Source organism: Serinus canaria, chromosome 13 (assembly GCF_022539315.1).
Source record: "Serinus canaria isolate serCan28SL12 chromosome 13, serCan2020, whole genome shotgun sequence".
NCBI lineage: Eukaryota > Metazoa > Chordata > Aves > Passeriformes > Fringillidae > Serinus > Serinus canaria.
Window position 1 is genome coordinate 7,345,888 of NC_066327.1, and position 17,896 is coordinate 7,363,783.

The following is a 17,896-nucleotide window of genomic DNA, read 5'->3' on the forward strand; positions in this document are numbered from 1 at the left end:
GACTGTAAATTCCAGGCAAAGTGAAAAATGGACACAGTGACAGCATCAGAACATCTCTGCAGGGAAGCAGGGACCCCCTTTCAAAGCACCAGCAGGTCTGGATTGTCAGGTGGGTCTCAGTTTTGATACTGATCATTTGTTAAAAATTTTTTAGGAGAGTAATGGTGAAAGTTCATCTGGACGTCAGCCATGTGCAGTTTTCCTGGCACACCAGCATACTCAGTCATGGTAAGTGTCCCTTTCTGCTCCAGTCAGCTGTGTCCTCTGGAAGTACAGACTGAAGACCAGAGCACATGCTCTTAAATCCTATTGCCTTTTGCTGAAATTTTGGTATTTAGAGCACTACTTACATCCCCACACCAACACAGGGCAGCTTTTTCCCACTTCAGGTCAGGCAGTGTAGAAGGCAAGATGGCCAGAAACACAGAGCATCTTCATTTTACAACACTGTGAGCTCACGCTGCTCCACACAGTTTTTGCTGACCCTTTACCATCAGATGACAAAATCAAGACTTGAACTCTCAATAGCAGTAACTGGAGGTTTTTTGGGGAAGCAGATCCATAGGGATTATGGAAATAAAATCCTGTGCAGTGCTTGTATATAATTCCTGTTCATACCATTACCCACCAGCCTTCCATGTGTGACCTCTGCAGCAAGGGCACTGAGTTACCTCTGATCCGAGCCCTGGAAAATCTCAGCTGCAAGAGTCTTCTGCACCTTGGCAACGCCCCCGTGCCGGGAGACTTCTTATGTAAACGAAGTCAGGTTGTGTGAGTGGGGAAAATGCAAGGAATGAAGAAGTTCCCTGGTACCTGACCCTCCAGAAGAGCAGGCAGGAAATCCCCGCCACTGCCCAGCCTTGGGATCCTCCTGCTGCTGCCTGCCAGCCTGATCCTTTCCCAGGTAACACAATGTGAGCCCAGCTCCATGGAGAATTGTAATCGGAGCCCTGCGGGGAGCTGTCTCCATGAATTAATGACGGCTGCAGCCAGGAGAGTGCAGAACAGCGGGGCTGAGGAGCAGGAAGAGGTGAAAGAAAAAACGCAAGCGCCCGGGTGTCCCCCGGTGTGACGGCGTGGGAGGCCGGTGGGATTCCAGGAGCGATCTCTGCTTCTCGCTTGGCCACCCACACAAATGCCGTGGGGGGGAGACTCTGCAATAGGTCCTGCAATAGGTCCTGTTGTGCTGGGCGAAGCAGGTGGGCCGGATTTTGGGCTGAGAAGGTGGCTGGTACTGCCCGAGGCAGAGCACGAGCCTGTGGTGCCGCTGCGGGAGCGGGCTGCGGCAGCAGCACTGCATCCTGCCCGGCTGGGAGCAGCCCTGCATCCCGCCCGGCTGGCAGCAGCACTGCATCCCGCCCGGCTGGGAACAGCACTGCATCCCGCCCGGCTGGCAGCAGCCCTGCTCACGCCCGCTGGCAGCAAGCACTGCATCCACTCCCGGCCGGGAGCAGCCCTTCATCCCTCCTGCTGGGACACCCTCATCCCGCCCGTGCTTTTACAGCCCTGCATCCCCTCCCTGCTTGCCAGCACCCTTCAAACTCCTCCCGGCCTGGAGACATCACTGCATCCCGCCCCCTTCTGTGTAGCATCCCTACTCTCCCCCCGTCTTGGTCCCCCTTCCTCCCTCCCGGCTGGACAGCCCTGCAAATCCCGCACGGCTGGGAGCAGCCCGGCCCCCGCCCGCTGTCAGCATGCACTGCACCCGCCCGTCCGGGAGCCCACCAACAGGCACTGCCTCATCCCGCCCGGCTGGGTCATCCCTACATCCATACCAGCTGGGAGCACCTGCATCCCGCCCGGCCGGGAGCAAAGCAGTGCATCCCGCCCGGCCTGGAGCAGCAAGTGCTCCTGCCGGCTGGCAGCAGCACTGCCTCCCGCCCGGCTGAGAGCAGCACTGCATCCCGCCCGGCTGGGAGCAGCCCAGCATCCCGCCCGGCTGGGAGCAGCCCTGCATCCCGCCCGGCTGGGAGCAGCCCTGCATCCCGCCCGGCTGGCAGCAGCACTGCATCCCGCCCGGCTGGGAGCAGCACTGCATCCTGCCCGGCGGCACACACTGCCCCGCCCGGCTGAGAGCAGCACTGCATCCCTCCCGGCGGGTATCCAGCCCTGCATCCCGCCCGGCTGGCAGCAGCACTGCATCCCGCCCGGCTGGCAGCAGCACTGCATCTGCCCGGCTGGGAGCAGCACTGCATCCTGCCTGGCTGACAGCCTCAGGGAATTTGTCCGGCTGGGAGCAGTCCTGGCAGCAAGTGGGACATGTTAGACACAGTAGCTCGTTTAGAACTGCTTTTAACATCCACTGCAATGTGTGGGAGTTACTGCTGGACCAGGAGCTGCTGTTTCAGCCTTTTGAGCACTAAATGAAGGATTTTCATTATTTTGTTCTAAACCCCAGCCTCATTTTCTTCACTGAGGCACTTTGCATGAGGAACTAATTAGAACAGAGAACTGCAGGAGTTAATGCAAATGTACTCTGCAAAAAGATCTATTTGGTGCTTGTGAGAGCTGTATTTAATAAGTAGAAGGATATTCTCTCTGCTTTGAGAATTCATGGCAACCATCTGAATAAATTTTTTAAAATAAACTCAGAGCAGCATTGCAAAACTAATGTTCTGTGCCTGGAGGGAGCCCACATAGACATTAAAGAATAATCAGCCTGTAGGAATCATGCAACCTCTGGGGTTCACAAAAGGCTCTCAAGAAGCAGCACTTGAATTTCACTGCTAAATGAAGAGAGGCATTAAAGGTTATCAGAGACTCCAAAATACCACATGAGCCTTGAAGCTGAGTCATCTCATAGAAAAATCCACAGAGAGACAATATGGGCTGCACTGATAGTCTTTATTTAGAGAATAGGAGACATTTCTAAAAATGTGAATAAAGACCCAGAGGTCTTTCTAAGGGGCTCAGCCCATGGGGGAAGAGTAAGGACATCCCAAACGACCTCAAAAGGGAACCACTTGTGAAACAATCTCTCCAGAGACCCCTGCCCTGTGACAGCTCCAGAAGGCATGGCTGGTGCCTGCAGGACCCCTTTCTGAGTCTCAGCTACTCCCTACTGAGCCCAGGGTCAGTGTCACCTGATGTCACAGTGGCTGCTCGGAGAGGGCTGGTCTGGAGCTGATCCCTGCCTGGAGTGAAGCTGTAGGTCTTTGTTGCAAAGAGGAAAGCTCCCATGGGAGAGTGGTGGAAGAAAATACAACACAAAAATCATGGTGAGAAAGTCTGTCTGTACCGCTGTAACTTTTTACTGTCACCGTACTGGTGAATGTTAGTGGTGTGACCATCTGCCTCATGCAGGAGCCTGTGGGTGAGGACGCTGGGGAAGGCCTGGCACCCCAATACCATCACCTCCCATCAAGGGCCTGTGTGTTTGGGTATCAGGTTCTCTTCAGGAAATGAACATTATTTGTTTTGTGTCAGCTGTGACTCCACAGTGCTTGCTGTGCTTCTCAGCTGGAGTCTCTCTCCTTGTCTGGAGGGTCTCAAGGGATGGGGATGGATGATTTTCCTCTTGGGAAATGGTGGTTTGGGATTGGCTAAGAACTCATGCTTTCAGGTGAACAGAAGTAATACCCTACCTGGGACAAACATAGAGCAGAAGTTCTACCAAGAAAGCTGAACACTGCCAGATAATTTTTATTTTGCACATCTCTATTTTCTCTTCACAGAAAGGGAAGAAGATGTACTAAAGCTGTGCTAATATTAACAATATGGATCTATTTTGCGTGGTTCCAGGTTACACAGGCAGTATAAAGGCTCAATGTGCTTAATGACTTGCTTTGTCTTATAAATTACTGAAATAAACCTTGAAACTGGAATAGAAATATTCTTCATTAGGACACAGAGCTTTTGATCTGAGCTGTCCTGCTCTGCCCCTGCTCTCCCCCTTCAGCAAACAAACACCACACTGTTTGTGCCCGTGCTCCATGCTGGCCAAGTCCCTGCTAACAACCTCTTAATTTGGGGAGTCCCACAACAGTACAAGCAATTGGAAAAGGCAAAACCTGCCATGCTGCTATTTTATTCAGATTAATATGCAAATCAGGAGGCAAGTACACCCAAGGAATGTAGGTCATGGTGGAAACATGAAAAGAGGGAGCAAGAGATGAGCAATGAGCAATCAGGGGACTGTCTAGAAATGCCTCCTCTACCTCCAGCTGGTGGCTGCAGCTTCCATTGGTCTTTTGGAGTTACTGGGACTCTTCCACTGGACTGTGGGTTTGTGATGAAGCTGAAATCTCATTAAGACTCCTCTGCAGTGCAGGAACAGAGTTTCCTGGGTTTTCTCAGTCCATGTTTCTGTGCAGCACTCACAAGAGAATGGAGACAGCCAAAAATCTCTGTGAGCCTGACCACAGCCACACTGCCTCACACTGCTCAAACAGCCACATCCGGGAGGACAAAGTCTGTCCCTTTGTGCAGAATTGTGGTTTAGGGTTTGTTTGCAGAGCTCTTCCGAGCAGGTTTTTGAGCTGATACTCCTCAGAACAAAATGTGCCAAGGAACAGACAAACCAAGTTATCCTTAGCAGGCAGACTGAGCCAGGGTCAGGCAAACAGCAGCTTTCCTGATCCCTAGTGCAGCTGAACTAAAATCAGAGCTAGTTTTCATTTGTGTAGGCGCTCCACTGAATGCGCATTCACAGGGTGGGGGAATGACATTGCTCAGGCTGCCCACAGGCCTAAAAACATTATCTTGATTTCAATTTGCATATCAGTACTGACTGTGTACTTTAAAGAAGTGACCAAGGTGATTATCTACATTTTATAGCAGGAAAACTGAGACATGCTGAGAGGGAAGGCAAGGCAAATATACCAAGGCTAAATATCACCAAGTTGCTGAGTCCTGCCCCTGTGCCTGATCTCTGCCTTCCATCTCCAGCCTTCCCCACCACTAAGCCCTCTCCAGGGGGCAGGAGCAGAGCCAGGGGGGGCTCAGGTTTTTTGGTTTTTACCTTTCCTGCTCTTAGCTTGGATGGTGCCTTGGGCAGCTCCCAGCTCTAGGCTGGGTCAGGGATTCAAAGGCTGCATGCCCAGCCCGTGGCACAGCCCCTGCCCCAGGCCAGTGTGCTGAGAGAAACCAGTCCTCCCCTCAGCTGTTCCTGTGAAAACATCCTGGCAAAACTTCACAGATGTCACTCATTCAGGTGGAAATCCTACTGCCTTCAGCCAGACAGATTTAGGCTTGAAAATTAGAATTAGGGAGAATCAGTCAAGCTGAGGGATTCATAGAACAGTCCTGCTTCAGCCTTTTGCAGGAAAACACTCTCATGATCACTCATCACCCTACAGTGTCCCTTCCCACAGTTTAAAGGGTGACATTGGAACCCAAAACACAGCCAGGCTGATGGACTGGTTTTACTTCAAACTGAAGGCACTACACATACCTGTAAGATGACAGCAGTGTGTTCTCAATACCTCTCAGTACTGGTCTGCACCTGAAGTTGTACTGCACTTCGTGTACTCATCCCAGCCTCCCATCTTTACCTTCATCAGCTCATCAAGGAGGAGGAATGAGCTGAGTCACTGCACAAACCTGCTGGCAGAGCCTGGCCCAGCCTACTCCACCCACAGCACCTGGCCTTGTGAGCACCTCTGTGACACCAAGCCTCCAGCACTCCCTGGGGAATGCAGGAAGAGGGCTCTTGCTGCTGGCCATTTTCTATCACACCAGCTCATCGCTTCAATGCCTCTGAGGAAGGAGTAATGCAGAATTTTCTTGGTGATATGTGTTGTGTTGCAATGAAGTCTTATCTCAGGTGTGACTTTGATAAAACGAGAGAAGCAATGAAACCTTCTCCCTACTTTCCCAGGGGTGAAATCACAACCATGCTATCCAGATTAGTCAGGTGGGTTTTTAAACACAAAACACTCCATCCTTGAACCCTGCCTCTGGCTCATGCAGGCTTGACTCTGAATGAGCACTGAAGTTCAGCAATGTTGTCTGAACAGGTATCAAGCCTATACTCATAATTATTGAAAAAACTTCTCAATAAGGCCAAGCCAAACTGGAGTGTTTGCAATTCCCACAGAAACAGAACGCTTTCACCAGGCAGTGTCAGTGCCTCAGAGGTAACTTGAATGCACACACACACTTCTGTGGTTTCAGGGGAGAAAAAAAAATGTTCAATGTCTGTATACTTGGAAAGACTCTTTAGAACAGAGTCCTTTTCTTCCCAGAACTCTGCAAGCTGGCAGAGTGCAGCACAAATCACAGCTTCAAAGGACCACGCTGGTCAATGGTTACCAACAGCTAGAGAGCAAATTGGATTTTATTTTTTTAAAACCCTATTCCAGATATAGAAGTCATGAGGTGCTTGATCATTAACCTCTGCTTAACAACTTAATTAGTTCAATCCAGAAGCAGACCGGTGCAGAATAATCCAGTCTCTTCCCAGAACAGGTGCATCAGACCTGGCTGCAACCTCTGAACACACTCCCAACAAATGTCACCAACTCCAGGAACTTCAGGGAGAGTGTTTTGAAATAAAGAGGGCAGTGCCTCCATCTTCAGTCTTGCAGCATTCCTTGTGAGTGTTTAGGACAAGCCAATTAGAACCAATTACAAGTACTAGGTTTAATGCAAGGCAGAAAAAACCAAAACATTCCTGAAGTCACTGACCTGGAAGGAAAGGCAAAGCATGCAAACTAGTGTTTCAATGCAGAAACCCAAAGAGAGCCAGTGCAGCATTGCTCTCACTTTCAGCATCTCTCAATGATACAGGTTTCTATCACAGTTTTAGAGAAAACATGCTGGTTTTGCAGATTTGCTCCAGAAGTCGGACAGATTCTGTTCACAGCTCTGCCTGTCTGCATTAACTTTAAGCAAGCAGTAATTAAAATAATAATAATCTTACTGCAAACCTAACATGCAGTTAGCATGCTTTTTGAGCTATGTGTAGTTCTATATATAGAACAATTATGTTTATCATTTAAAAGAAGAAGAAGAAGAGTTTGTTTTAGGTCAATGATTCAGGCTGCTGAGATAAACACTGCTTCAAGAGGTCATGCAGAGGTTCTATCATGAAACACCTAACATTACATAAAGTCCCATGTTTATAAATATTTATTGTAAATAGGTCAAAATGGGCCAGGTTTTAAACAAAAATAATCAGACATACAAGCCTAACTTTGTTTCCAGTTGGCTACTCAGAAACTCTGACAGATCCAATTCCCAATTTTTCACTTCAGTTTTTCACTATCAATAAGGTTCTTTATTCAGCTTAAGTTGATTGAACAACAGTGAAGTTTAAATGTTCACAGTATCATCAAGACACGTGGTAAGTACCACCTGGTCAAAAAGTCTTTCAGGAAGAGAGAAAATCTTAAACCACTAGCCAAGCTTTCAAACTGAGGTAGACAAGTCATGGTGACGTGAGTGCTGAAGGTCAAGGTCTATCTTTTTAAGTAATTTATCTAATAAAATGCATCAGGCAACAATTGAGATTCTTATTTTAGTATTTCTGATGTGAAATACTGAGTGAGGAGCTCTCAAAGTGAGAAACTTTGTTTTGAAAAAGTATACAATTTTCGTAAATAGAAATATCCTTCTTTGACTACTAAAATAATCAGAAACACCATAGAAAACTATGCATCTTTCCTCTGATAATTTAATCCCACTAGATAACAAGCCTTGTTAAAGTAGCCAGCTACTAGCTTGCTGTTCACAGTGTAAAATATGCAATCCTTCATCTTGCTTCTGCTCTCCAGCTGAAGAGCACAGATCAAGAAGGCTGTACCTCAGGCATTTTGACCTGTCCACACACACATAAGCTGTTTTAGTTTTTCAATCATTAAGTATAAAGTTTGTGGTCTCCCCCAACAGATCAGCACGATGGTACATACAGCATGGACAGCACATCCTAGCAGCTCCCTTTCCACAGGCACCTGGGGCTGGGTTTCATGCTGTGGGCTTTGGATGTAGACCCTACCACTGATTCAGTTAAAAATCCAAATAGACAGACATGGACAGAAAAAATCCAAACTGCTTCTGCAAGAGAAAGCTGAGACAGCAGCCGTGCTATTAAACCATTTTGATCACAGTAAGGCAGAGGCTAGTGGCCAAAGAACAGCTCAGAAACAGGTCTGCGTTTCACAACAACCTCTTCCTCCTCCTCCGCTACCTCAGAGAGTGAGGAATATGAAGGGAAGCCCCCTCTGATCTTTGGCTTCCTCCTCGGGCCCGTAGTGGCAGTCAGAAGCTTGTTTAAAGTTGAGGGCTTCCTTAAACCTTTGGTGAGATCATAGAAAGCCATGTCATCGGATATGACTCCCAGGAAAGTGCTAGTGGAGCTCAAGATTGAAGCCGCAAGCTTTGTAGACTTCTTGATGGTCACGGAGTGTTCCACGTTTTGGGAAAGGCTGGGGTCCCCCAGCAAACGCCTAATCGTAAGGGAAGTCCCTTCCTTTAAGTACTGGTGCGGCTTCTTCCCACTGTAGTCCCTCAGGTCAATCTTGGCATGGTAGCTGTAGACGAGCATGTTGATGATCTTCTCCTGGCCGTGTATAGCAGCCAGGTGCAGCGCCGTGTAGCCACCATGCGACCTAGCATCCACATTGACACGGGACCCGCCCTTCTCGGCCGCTCGGATGATGTTGGTCACCATGTCGCAGTTGCCGTTCTTGGCGGCCCAGTGCAGGGCGGTGAAGCCGGAGATGAAGTCCCTGCGAGCCGCCAGGCTGGCGTCGCCCAGCAGCAGCCCGTGGAGCTGCTGCGTCCACTGCCCGTCGGCCGCCAGCACCAGCCACTGGTGCTCCGCCTGCTCCAGGGGCACCACCGTCTCCTCGCTGGCCCGGTGGTTCTTGGGCCCCCTCCGCAGCCCGGGGGAGCGGGACCCGGCCTCCTCGTCCAGCGGCGGCGGGGACAGGGGACTGGCCGCCTGCTCGGGCGGCCCCGGGGCGGCGGGGGCCGGCACGCAGCGCACGGGCAGCATGCAGGGCTTGGGCGGCGGCTCCCGCCGGGCCCCCGCCGCGCCCCCGGGCAGGGGTACCCCGCCGCCGCCGCCCTGGAACAGGCCCCGCAGCTCGGCCACGGCCCGCGGCCCCGGCGGCTCCTCGGGGGACGTCGTGGCGGGGTCCGGGTCGGGGACGGGAACCGGGTCGGGGACGGGAACCGGGTCGGGGACGGCAACGGGGACAGGAGCGCCGGCATCGCCCCCCGCCGGCGGGGCGGCGCGGTGCTGCCGCTTCAGCACCACGAACTTGACGCCGTCGATCTCCTTCACCGTGGCCACGGCGTTCACCGCCGCCTTGAACCGCTCCCGCCGCGCCGCCCGCCCCTCTGCCTCCCCGGCCCCGGCCCCGGCGGCCTCCAGCAGCGGCCGGAAGGCGCTCACCAGCTCGGTGTTGCGCACCCGCCCGCCGCGCTCCCTCAGGAAGCCCATCACTGCCTCCGCGCTGATGTCGAGCTCCGCCATCCCGCCGCCACAGGTGGTGGTGGAGCCGCCGCCGCGCCTGCCGCCTCCGCGCGGTTCGGATGCCGGGAGCCCGCGGGGATGGCCGGACTCGCGGGCCGGCTGCACCTGCTTCGGGCAGCGCGTCCCGCGGCCGCTCCCACGGAGGTGCTCCGGCCGCCCGCCCCGCCCCGCACACGGAGCGCAGCGGCCCCGGCCCCGGGCCCGCCCCGCCCGCGGGCGGCGCTGCCGGGAGAGCCCGGCCCGGGTGGGAGCGGCGGCACTGCGCGGGGGGACGGCCGGGAGGCGGCGGACGCAGCCCAAGAGTGGATGCGGGCATGAGAGTATCGGAGACTCCTCGGGCCACACCGAATGCTTCATCCATTTACTCGTCTTCCAGCTTCCTAAAACGATATTTTTTTGTTTGGGATTTTTTGTTTGTTTGGTTTGGTTTTTGGGGTTTTTTTAGTAGCAAATAGGTGGAGCAGCATTGGGTAGAAATCACTCTGCAGAGTTTGGTCTCCGTTCCTGGAAAAGCCTCAGGTGTTCTGTTTGGACCTGTGGTCCTGCTAGGCAGGAGGCTGATGCCTCAAAATTAGCCAGAAGATGGGTGGATGGGTCGGTCTTTTGAAATATACTCACCTCTATGTGATACTACGTAGTATCATATTTATATACATAATCATATATTATTATCTCTGTCTTTTACCTATATTGCATCTACAATGTGGATGTATGTGTCTTTGTAAACAATGAAATATTTACAGCATTTACTGCATCTGTTCATGTCCACCAGGAGAAAGAGAGAGCTTCTCTTTAAATAGAGAAGCTGTCTCTGCTGTCTTATCAGTTCCTTGTGCATAAGCATTTAACATTACTGTTCTCTGCTCTACAGGAGAAAATAAATCCCAGAAAAATGCTTTTCTCCAGGCAAAGTAGGAGGACTGAGGACCTCTTGGGAGGATGTTCAGCCTGCAGACTTGTTTTCTCCTCCTCTGAATGTTGCAGTTAAGATCATTAAATCGATGCCTAAACAGTTTGTCTAGGAGAAGAGCAGGAGAAACTGAGAACAGAATGAACAGTCGGTGTGGTTTGAAGACAGATAAAAGTAACTGTATGAGGATGGGTAAGAAAATGCAAATAGATTTGGAGTTGCTTTTAATCTGAAAACTTAATAAAATGGAATATCCTTTTATGACCAAGTGACTGCCTAGTAGGGAAGTCTGTGCACCTAGTCTACCTGGACTTCAACCTGGACTTCAATACTGTCTCCCCCTGCATTCTCCTGGAGATGCTGGCAGCCCATGGCTTGGAACCCACTGTTCTCTAAAGGGTTAAAAACTGCCAGGATGGCTGAGCCCAGAGAGTGGTGGTGAATGGTGCCACATTCAGTTGGTGACTGGTCACTAGTGGGGCTCCCCAGGGCTCAGTATTGGATAATTTTGCTGCTCTAATGCTCTTTCACATAACAATAGTGTGTAATCTTGTATTAGTTCAGTGTTTCTATGTGAGTTGCACACCTCCTATTATTGCCTTTTCACATGGCCTGAACAGCAGCCTTGCCTTTGCTGAGGCAGCCACTTGAGCAGTGCTCTGCCATGCTCTTTAGCTCATGGCATTGCCTGCCCTGTGTAGAGAGCTAAAAATGACCCTGCATCCAAATACTAATTGCTGTGCCTTGTTTTCACTGTTCACATCCTTACTGGAATCCTTTGCAGGCGTAAGAAAATCTCAGCAGTCTGTGATTTTTGCATTGCAAACTTTCAGCTGTACCCTAGGATTATAGTTCATATCTGCAAATGAGAGCGAGGAGGAGGGAAAATGATTCAGAAGAACAGGCTCTTATAAAAAACATTTTATGTTACAAATGTTAAAGGGAGAAGTTGCTCCAGTTGCTTGAATTGGTTCAAGCACAGGGGTGGGGGAGAGAGGAGAATCTCGAGCTCACTGCACTCTGTCCCTGTGTGCACAGCATCACACCCCTGCCCCCTGTATCCTTTGAGACCCACGAGGGTGCTGTCACATCCCACCTGTGTTATCCCCAGCCCAACACCATTCCTGCAGAGGGATCTCCCTGCACCAGGCTCCCAGGACACCCCACTGCTCCACACCCACACAGCCAAGCCTCCCTGAGCACTTGCAATGGGTCAAGGTCCAAAAAAGGGGGAGTTACTGAGACTGTTCCCCTCTGCAGATCCTGGCATTGCTGCAGAGCAGAAGAACACATAGCCAGGAGGTCACAGAAGAGGAGACAGGATGTTTACATATGCACCTCGTGCCAAGCAAGTCTGAACTGGTTGCTCTGGTTTAACACAATGATCCCTTTGCCCAGGTAAGGCCTCCAGCCACCTGTTCTACACACACTCTCTTCATGGGTAGCCCGTGGAATGTGGTTGTGCTCCTTTTCACAATCTGTCAGTGGGTTTTAGTAACCTAATACATTACCACATTTTTAGTAACCTAACACATTAATGTGGTTGTGCTCCTTTTCACAATTTGTCAGTGGGTTTAGTAACCTAACACATTAACCTCCTATATTATTTGTAATAAAGAAGAAAACAACGCTTCTGGCTAATCACCCATATCAGTTCAGACCACACACATCCTGTTTGCCAATCTTTCCCTTTAGCTGTTGGTGCCTTTTGGTTGCCCACCATTCAGGATGAGTGCCAAGTTCCAGAGGACCAGCTCCCACTGAGCTCCTCTTAGTCTGCTGAGCACTGGTCACACTGATCAGACTGTGGAGCAGAAATTAAACCATTTGAATGAATTTTATTAAAATAGATAATAAAATCCTGGAACATTACGGGTGTTATATTCATCAGTCATCCAAAATTTCCAGCCTTAAAAAAACATGAGGAGTTTTGCCTCTTTCTGTGTCACCAAGAACCTACAAAGCAAGTATTTCTTGTTGGGCTATTTACAGAATACTGTGGGCTGCTTCGTAGGAGATCTCAAGCCAACTGTCTTGATATTTTTCATTTATTGGCTGGCTGAGACAAAAACAATATACAGAAGCCCATGATTAGATTAATTTACTACTACTTTTTTTAAACTCAAATATTGCAGTTTGTTATTCCTGCATCATAGACTGTTGAGAGCTGGCCTCTAAAACCATGTGACTGATGAGAGTTAGTTACCTTTCCTGTGAAGAAGTTTACCAAACTCCAATTACCATTATTACAGTGAAGTAAACTGCACAGTGAACCTGGGAGCTTTTCCCACCCCCTTAGAGGAGGAAGGTGAAAGTTATATGACTGCAATTGTCCACACCACACAAAACCAGGAAATAAAGTGGGAGATCAAGCACAGTATCTAGTCAAAGCAAAGAAGCTTCTACTGCCCAAAACTGAAGGAAATGGTACCCTAGGTCTCACTCTTTCCCACATGATATTCTCAGAGCCACAGGGGAGAGGAGATGCCAGGCTGGGAGCAAAAGAGGAAGGAAAGGGAATGTGAAGGATAGTCCCAGTCAGACAGGATGCTGCTGCTTTGTAGAAAGGCAAAGTTTAGCTGCTAATGACTACAGATGGGACTTTTACCTCAAGGAAAACTTATTTTCCTCCAAAATGAAATCAGGGTTCCCAGAATAAATAGGATGACAAAGCCAATGATTTCCTACTTTTCTTGTTAATATATTCATGTGAAACAGAGAGGGTACATTGTGAGGGAAAATAGCTCTTTCTTTGTTCCATGGAGAGATGCAGCAACCTTCCACAGATAAACAATTGAGCAAAAGTCTGTGAAGGGGGGGGAATGGAAGTGGGGGGGAAGGGGAGTGGAGATTATTTACAGATAAAAGGCATTTTCTCATAAACGAGAAGGATTCAGCTCTAACTCAAGGACCTCAGTAACCAGTTCAGAAGATGTTTCTTAACAGCAGCCATTCAAACACAGTTTTCTGTGTATCTCAGAGTCTGTATTTGTTAAACACTGCTTGTTCACACAGATGAGGCAAGGATTCATCCCCAGCATCCTCTGGTTTTCAGATGATGCCTGTGAACTTGACGGATAGTGCAAACCTGGTGTGAGGTTCAGTGTGGTAAAAGAATCATCAGCTCACAGAATTATTTGGGTTGGAAGGGACCTTAAGGCTTCCAGCCTCCCTGCCATAGGTAGGGACACCTTCTACTATCCCAGGTTGTTCCAAACCCCATCCAGCCTGGCCTTGGACACTTCCAGGGATGGGGCAGCCACAGCTTCTCTGGACAGCCTGTGCCAGAGCCTCACCACCCTCACAGGAATTAGTTTTCTTCTAACAGCTAATCTAAATACCCACTGCTGCACTTCAGCATTAGGTGTCAGGGAATTTTGGGGTCTCTTTCTGTACAGAAAAGAACCTACAGCTCCTATTGACTTCCAGCTTGGAAAGATAGCACTTCTGTAGAAATGCCTTATAAGCTCCATATATTGTCAGTATAACCAATGAAAGTTTAATAAAGTGCTTGGTGGTGTTGATGCTAAAAGAGTAGCTATAAACCATTTGATTTCTATAATCGCCAGGACACACAGTGAAAAATGTACAGTTATCCAAAAGCTGCTTCCTCTGGCCTGTGTTGAAGACCCTGAAGGAGATCTGTTTATCTGCACCACCTGGATTTAAAAATCAAGGATTTTATGCAGCTCTGAAGAGTTGAGCCATCCTCAAAAGGCCTTGGTCTTGTTTCTGTACTCATGTGGCAGGTGGGATGATCACTTGCTCTCTGTGTCTGCCTAGGAAGCCAAAGGGGCTGTGTGATAGCATTGATTTCTCTCCACTTTCATTGCCTCTACCTGTGCTCACAATGTGAAGAAGTAAAGCACCTCCTGCTGATGTCCCCAGCCATCAGAACTGTGCTGCTGCAGTGCCACCACCCATGCCGAGAGAGGCATTTCCCCTGCTCTCCCAGGACAAAGAGATTCCAGGGACACATCCAGTGGACACGTTTCCACATTCCTCTCCAGTCCTTTGTGCTCTCTGCCCCAGGTCTTCACCCGTAAAAAACCCACAGCTCATTTTAAATTCACTGTGGTTTTAGCAGATACAAATATTCCATGAAATTTAAAGTCCTTGCAGTAGCATTCAGCTCTATAATATAAATTTAATTACAGAGCTATTAGGAATAATTTGCATAACAATTAGCAATTAAAGGAGTCACCAAATCCAAGTCACTTCTCTTGAAGCTGTTTTTATGCAACTGAACCTTTTGAAAACAGCAGGGTTTCTCATGATTTGGTGTTAGAAACAGGGTGCTTTTAGAAATAACAAGGTGATTAAAAATAACTGTGAGCTTTTGTACAGTGCTCTGCTGTCAGAGATCTGCCCCACGCTGGTGGCAGCTGCTGGACAAAGGGACAGAGGACTCCAGCTCCAGGAGGTCTGAGCAGAACAGCTCAGAGCCAGGAGGCAGCAGCGCTGGCTCTTGATCTGTTCAAATGTCTAACAATTTCCTTTGTGCTGTGAATCTTTGCAGCTGACCTGCAGCTCACAGAAACCAGCAACTGTTTGGGAATGAAAGGAACGAGAAGGAGGTGTTTTTACAAACAAACTGTGGGCCTGATGGTACATAAGGCCAGATACAGAAAGGTGAAAAAAGCGATGGGAGAACCATAAATTCCATAGGAATTCCACTAATTGACACAGACTGTTACTCACTCGAGACTGTGCTACATCTCTGGATTTAGAGAAAAAGAATGGAGACACGAAGAAAAAGAAAAACGAGGGATATACATTAGAAGGGGGTATCAGGCATTTTGGGAAGCTTGTACCTCTCAAGTACCTCAGCCAACAGGGAAAGAGTGAAGGAAATGTGGCCAGGAAATTAGGATAAAAAGGAGACTGTGTCCTCTAAAACTTTTGTGAGATCCCAGGGGAAATGACCCATGGCCTCTCCCTTTTTCAAATAAAGTTACAGAACTCCTCTGTCTCATTTTTGGACATAAAATTCTGGTGTTTGTAGATTAATTTTCCTGACAGGAATCAGCTTTTGTGAGCTTTCTCTTGTTACACTGTGCACTTGACTTTAACGGAATAGACCTCTTTCTGATTTAAAATTAATTTGCTTCATCAAAATACCTGGCATTATGGCATTCGGGCATGTGTTAAGCAAGAGTTTTACATTGTCTTAAATAAGGACTCACAAAGCTGATTGTAAAGTAAAACAAACAAAGAAACAAACAAAAACTTTCAGGTCTTTTTATCTGTTTACTTTTGCTTCTTTGTGAAATATGAAAGCAGCCTATAAAGTTAACTCTACTGTCACCATGCTATTTTCTGAAAAATCCTCTTTGCCCAGGATTTTCTCCTGGGAAGCTGAGAAGCCTCAGAGAGGAATGAAAAAAACAATAATTATCTGATTGCTGCTCCTGTGTTTGCTGCTTTGGAATGTGGCTTGGCCATGGTTTACCAACAAGTGAATGTTTGATTGGTTCCATGTGAATTGTTTTAATTTAATGACCAATTGTGGTCCAGATGTGTTGAGGCTCTGAGGAGTCAAGGGTTTTTATTATTCATTCTTGTTAAACCTTCTGGTGTATCCTTTGTCTTTCTTTAATATAGTTTTAGTATAGCACGATATGATATGGTATGATAATGATATATGATATGATATGATTGATATGATATGATATGATATGATATGATATGATATGATATGATATGATATATATATTAGCCTTCTGAGAACATGGGGTCAGATTCTCATCTCTCACCTCGTCCTGGGTACCCTCACAAACACCACACTCTACTTCTGTATTAACTCTTTCACTTGCATCTGTACACCTGAAATACCAGATTTTCTCTTCCACTTTTTTGCTGAGGGAGCCGCCCGGGCACAGCACCCAGCCCAGCCCAGCCCAGCCCGAGCCCGCTCGTTCCTAACCGTGACCGCCGCTGTGTTTGTTTCCTGCGCTGCCCGCCACCCTGCCGTAGCCCCAGCCCGGAGTGACCGGCCTGTCGCCGCAGCCAAGCCCCTGCCCTGGGTCCTGCAGCTGCTCGGGAGTGTGCCCGTGGTCCCGGCAGCCCGTTCCCCGCCGAAGGAAGGACACGCAGCCTGCTGCTGTGCGGGAATCGCGCCCAGCCCGCCGCGGGAGCCCCGCACACGCACCGCGGCTGCGGCACGCACCTTCCACCTGCCGGGCTGATGGTGACGGACCACCGGGGTTCTTATGGTAACGCTGTCCCTGTCTTCTGTTTCCCACTCATCTCTTTTTTCCTCTCGGCTCCTTTTCCTATCCCGCTTTCGTAAAAGCACCCTTTTTATGAATAAACGGTTCTCAGATACAATATTGCTGGGAATGTGCTTTATTTTCCTCCGAGACATCTATCAAATGAATCCTCCCCGAGTCCCCCTTTTATAGAGGGACGGGACAAGTGGTACAAGGAATTATTTTCTTGGGGGGGTTCAAAATGATCCTCCTGAGTCCCCTCGTCGCAAAAAGCGTTGTAGGCAGAAGCACTTGATGTCTTTGACCAAACTCAGCTCTCCAAATGCGAAGAGTGGATTGCTCCAAGAGAGAGGGTGAGGAGGAAAGGTGAGGACACAGCAGGGACAGAAAGGAAAGCCTCAGACAAAACCAGGGCAACAGAGAGATGGGCGGTGTAGGTCTGTGGTCTAGTGACCAACAGCACCGGGAGCGCACATGGCTCTGGTGAGCTGTTCCTGGGAAGCTGCACTGCAGCAGAGGGCACCAGAAAGCAACAGAACCCGCACTGTGCTAGCAGAGCTCGTGAAATACCAATGTCTGCGTTACAGAGAGTGGCTGTGGCCTTGGCTCTGTGCCTTAGGTGGGAAGGAACGACGAAGTAAGACTCCACAGCCCTCTGTTGCATACTTTAAATCAGCATCAACGCGGGCAGCGTTAATGGCCGTGCGCTCCGTGTCCCTGCTCAAACCCAGGCTGTGGCTGCCACTTCGGTGTGGCTGCCGCGTGTTACAAGGGCACCTGAGTGCAGAGACCCGCTGCCCTGCGGAATGCCATGGCCTGGGTCTGTGCGACTTCTGCGGAGGATGCTCCGGAGAGCATCCACCCTTCCGCAGCCACACTGTCCCTTCTCCTGCCAGGGCGACTCGTGCCATGTGCTCGCCCATAGACCGGCACCTGACCCCCGGCAGGGAGCCCTCCGGGGCAGCCCGACTGCCGCTGCCCGGTTCCACTCCCCTGCGCAGCCGGGAGTACCGCGCTGGGAGCGGCGGGCCCGCCCCGCCGGCCGAGGGAAGGCTGTCCCGGCCCGGCCCTGCCCCGCCCCGGCCCGGCGGGGCCCGTCCCCTCGGCTGCCCCGGTCCGGCGGGCGGGCGGCGCCTGCGGCGGGCGGAGGGCGGTTCCAGGAAGTGGCCATATTGGATCCATTCAGCCGCAGCCACTCGCGGCGGGCAGCGGCAGCAGCGCTCCCGCCGCCGGAGCCGCGCCAGCCCCGGCCATGGCCGCCACCGACCTGGAGCGCTTCTCGGTGAGCACCGCCCCGCTCTCGGCCGCGCCTCTCCTCGGCCGCGCCACTTGCGCGGGTGCGGGGGAATAACC

The 17,896-nt window shown here is 50.0% G+C and overlaps 2 protein-coding genes across 3 annotated transcripts in view; one reads left to right on the forward strand and one right to left on the reverse strand.

Annotated features, from left to right (window-relative positions):
• Nucleotides 1-6,259: 6,259 nt before the first annotated feature.
• Nucleotides 6,260-9,430, reverse strand: SOWAHA (sosondowah ankyrin repeat domain family member A). The gene has a single exon (XM_050979663.1). The coding sequence runs from the start codon at nucleotides 9,419-9,421 to the stop codon at nucleotides 8,060-8,062; it is 1,362 nt and encodes a 453-aa protein (XP_050835620.1). The 5' UTR covers nucleotides 9,422-9,430; the 3' UTR covers nucleotides 6,260-8,059.
• Nucleotides 9,431-17,686: 8,256 nt separating this feature from the next.
• Nucleotides 17,687-17,896, forward strand: part of SEPTIN8 (septin 8) — a 31,787-nt gene continuing 31,577 nt past the window's right edge. For both annotated transcript variants that reach the window (XM_030229160.2, XM_030229161.2), the window contains exon 1: nucleotides 17,687-17,825. In XM_030229160.2, coding sequence (XP_030085020.1) covers nucleotides 17,796-17,825 — 30 coding nt within the window. In that variant the 5' untranslated portion in view covers nucleotides 17,687-17,795. The remainder of the gene's footprint in view (nucleotides 17,826-17,896) is intronic.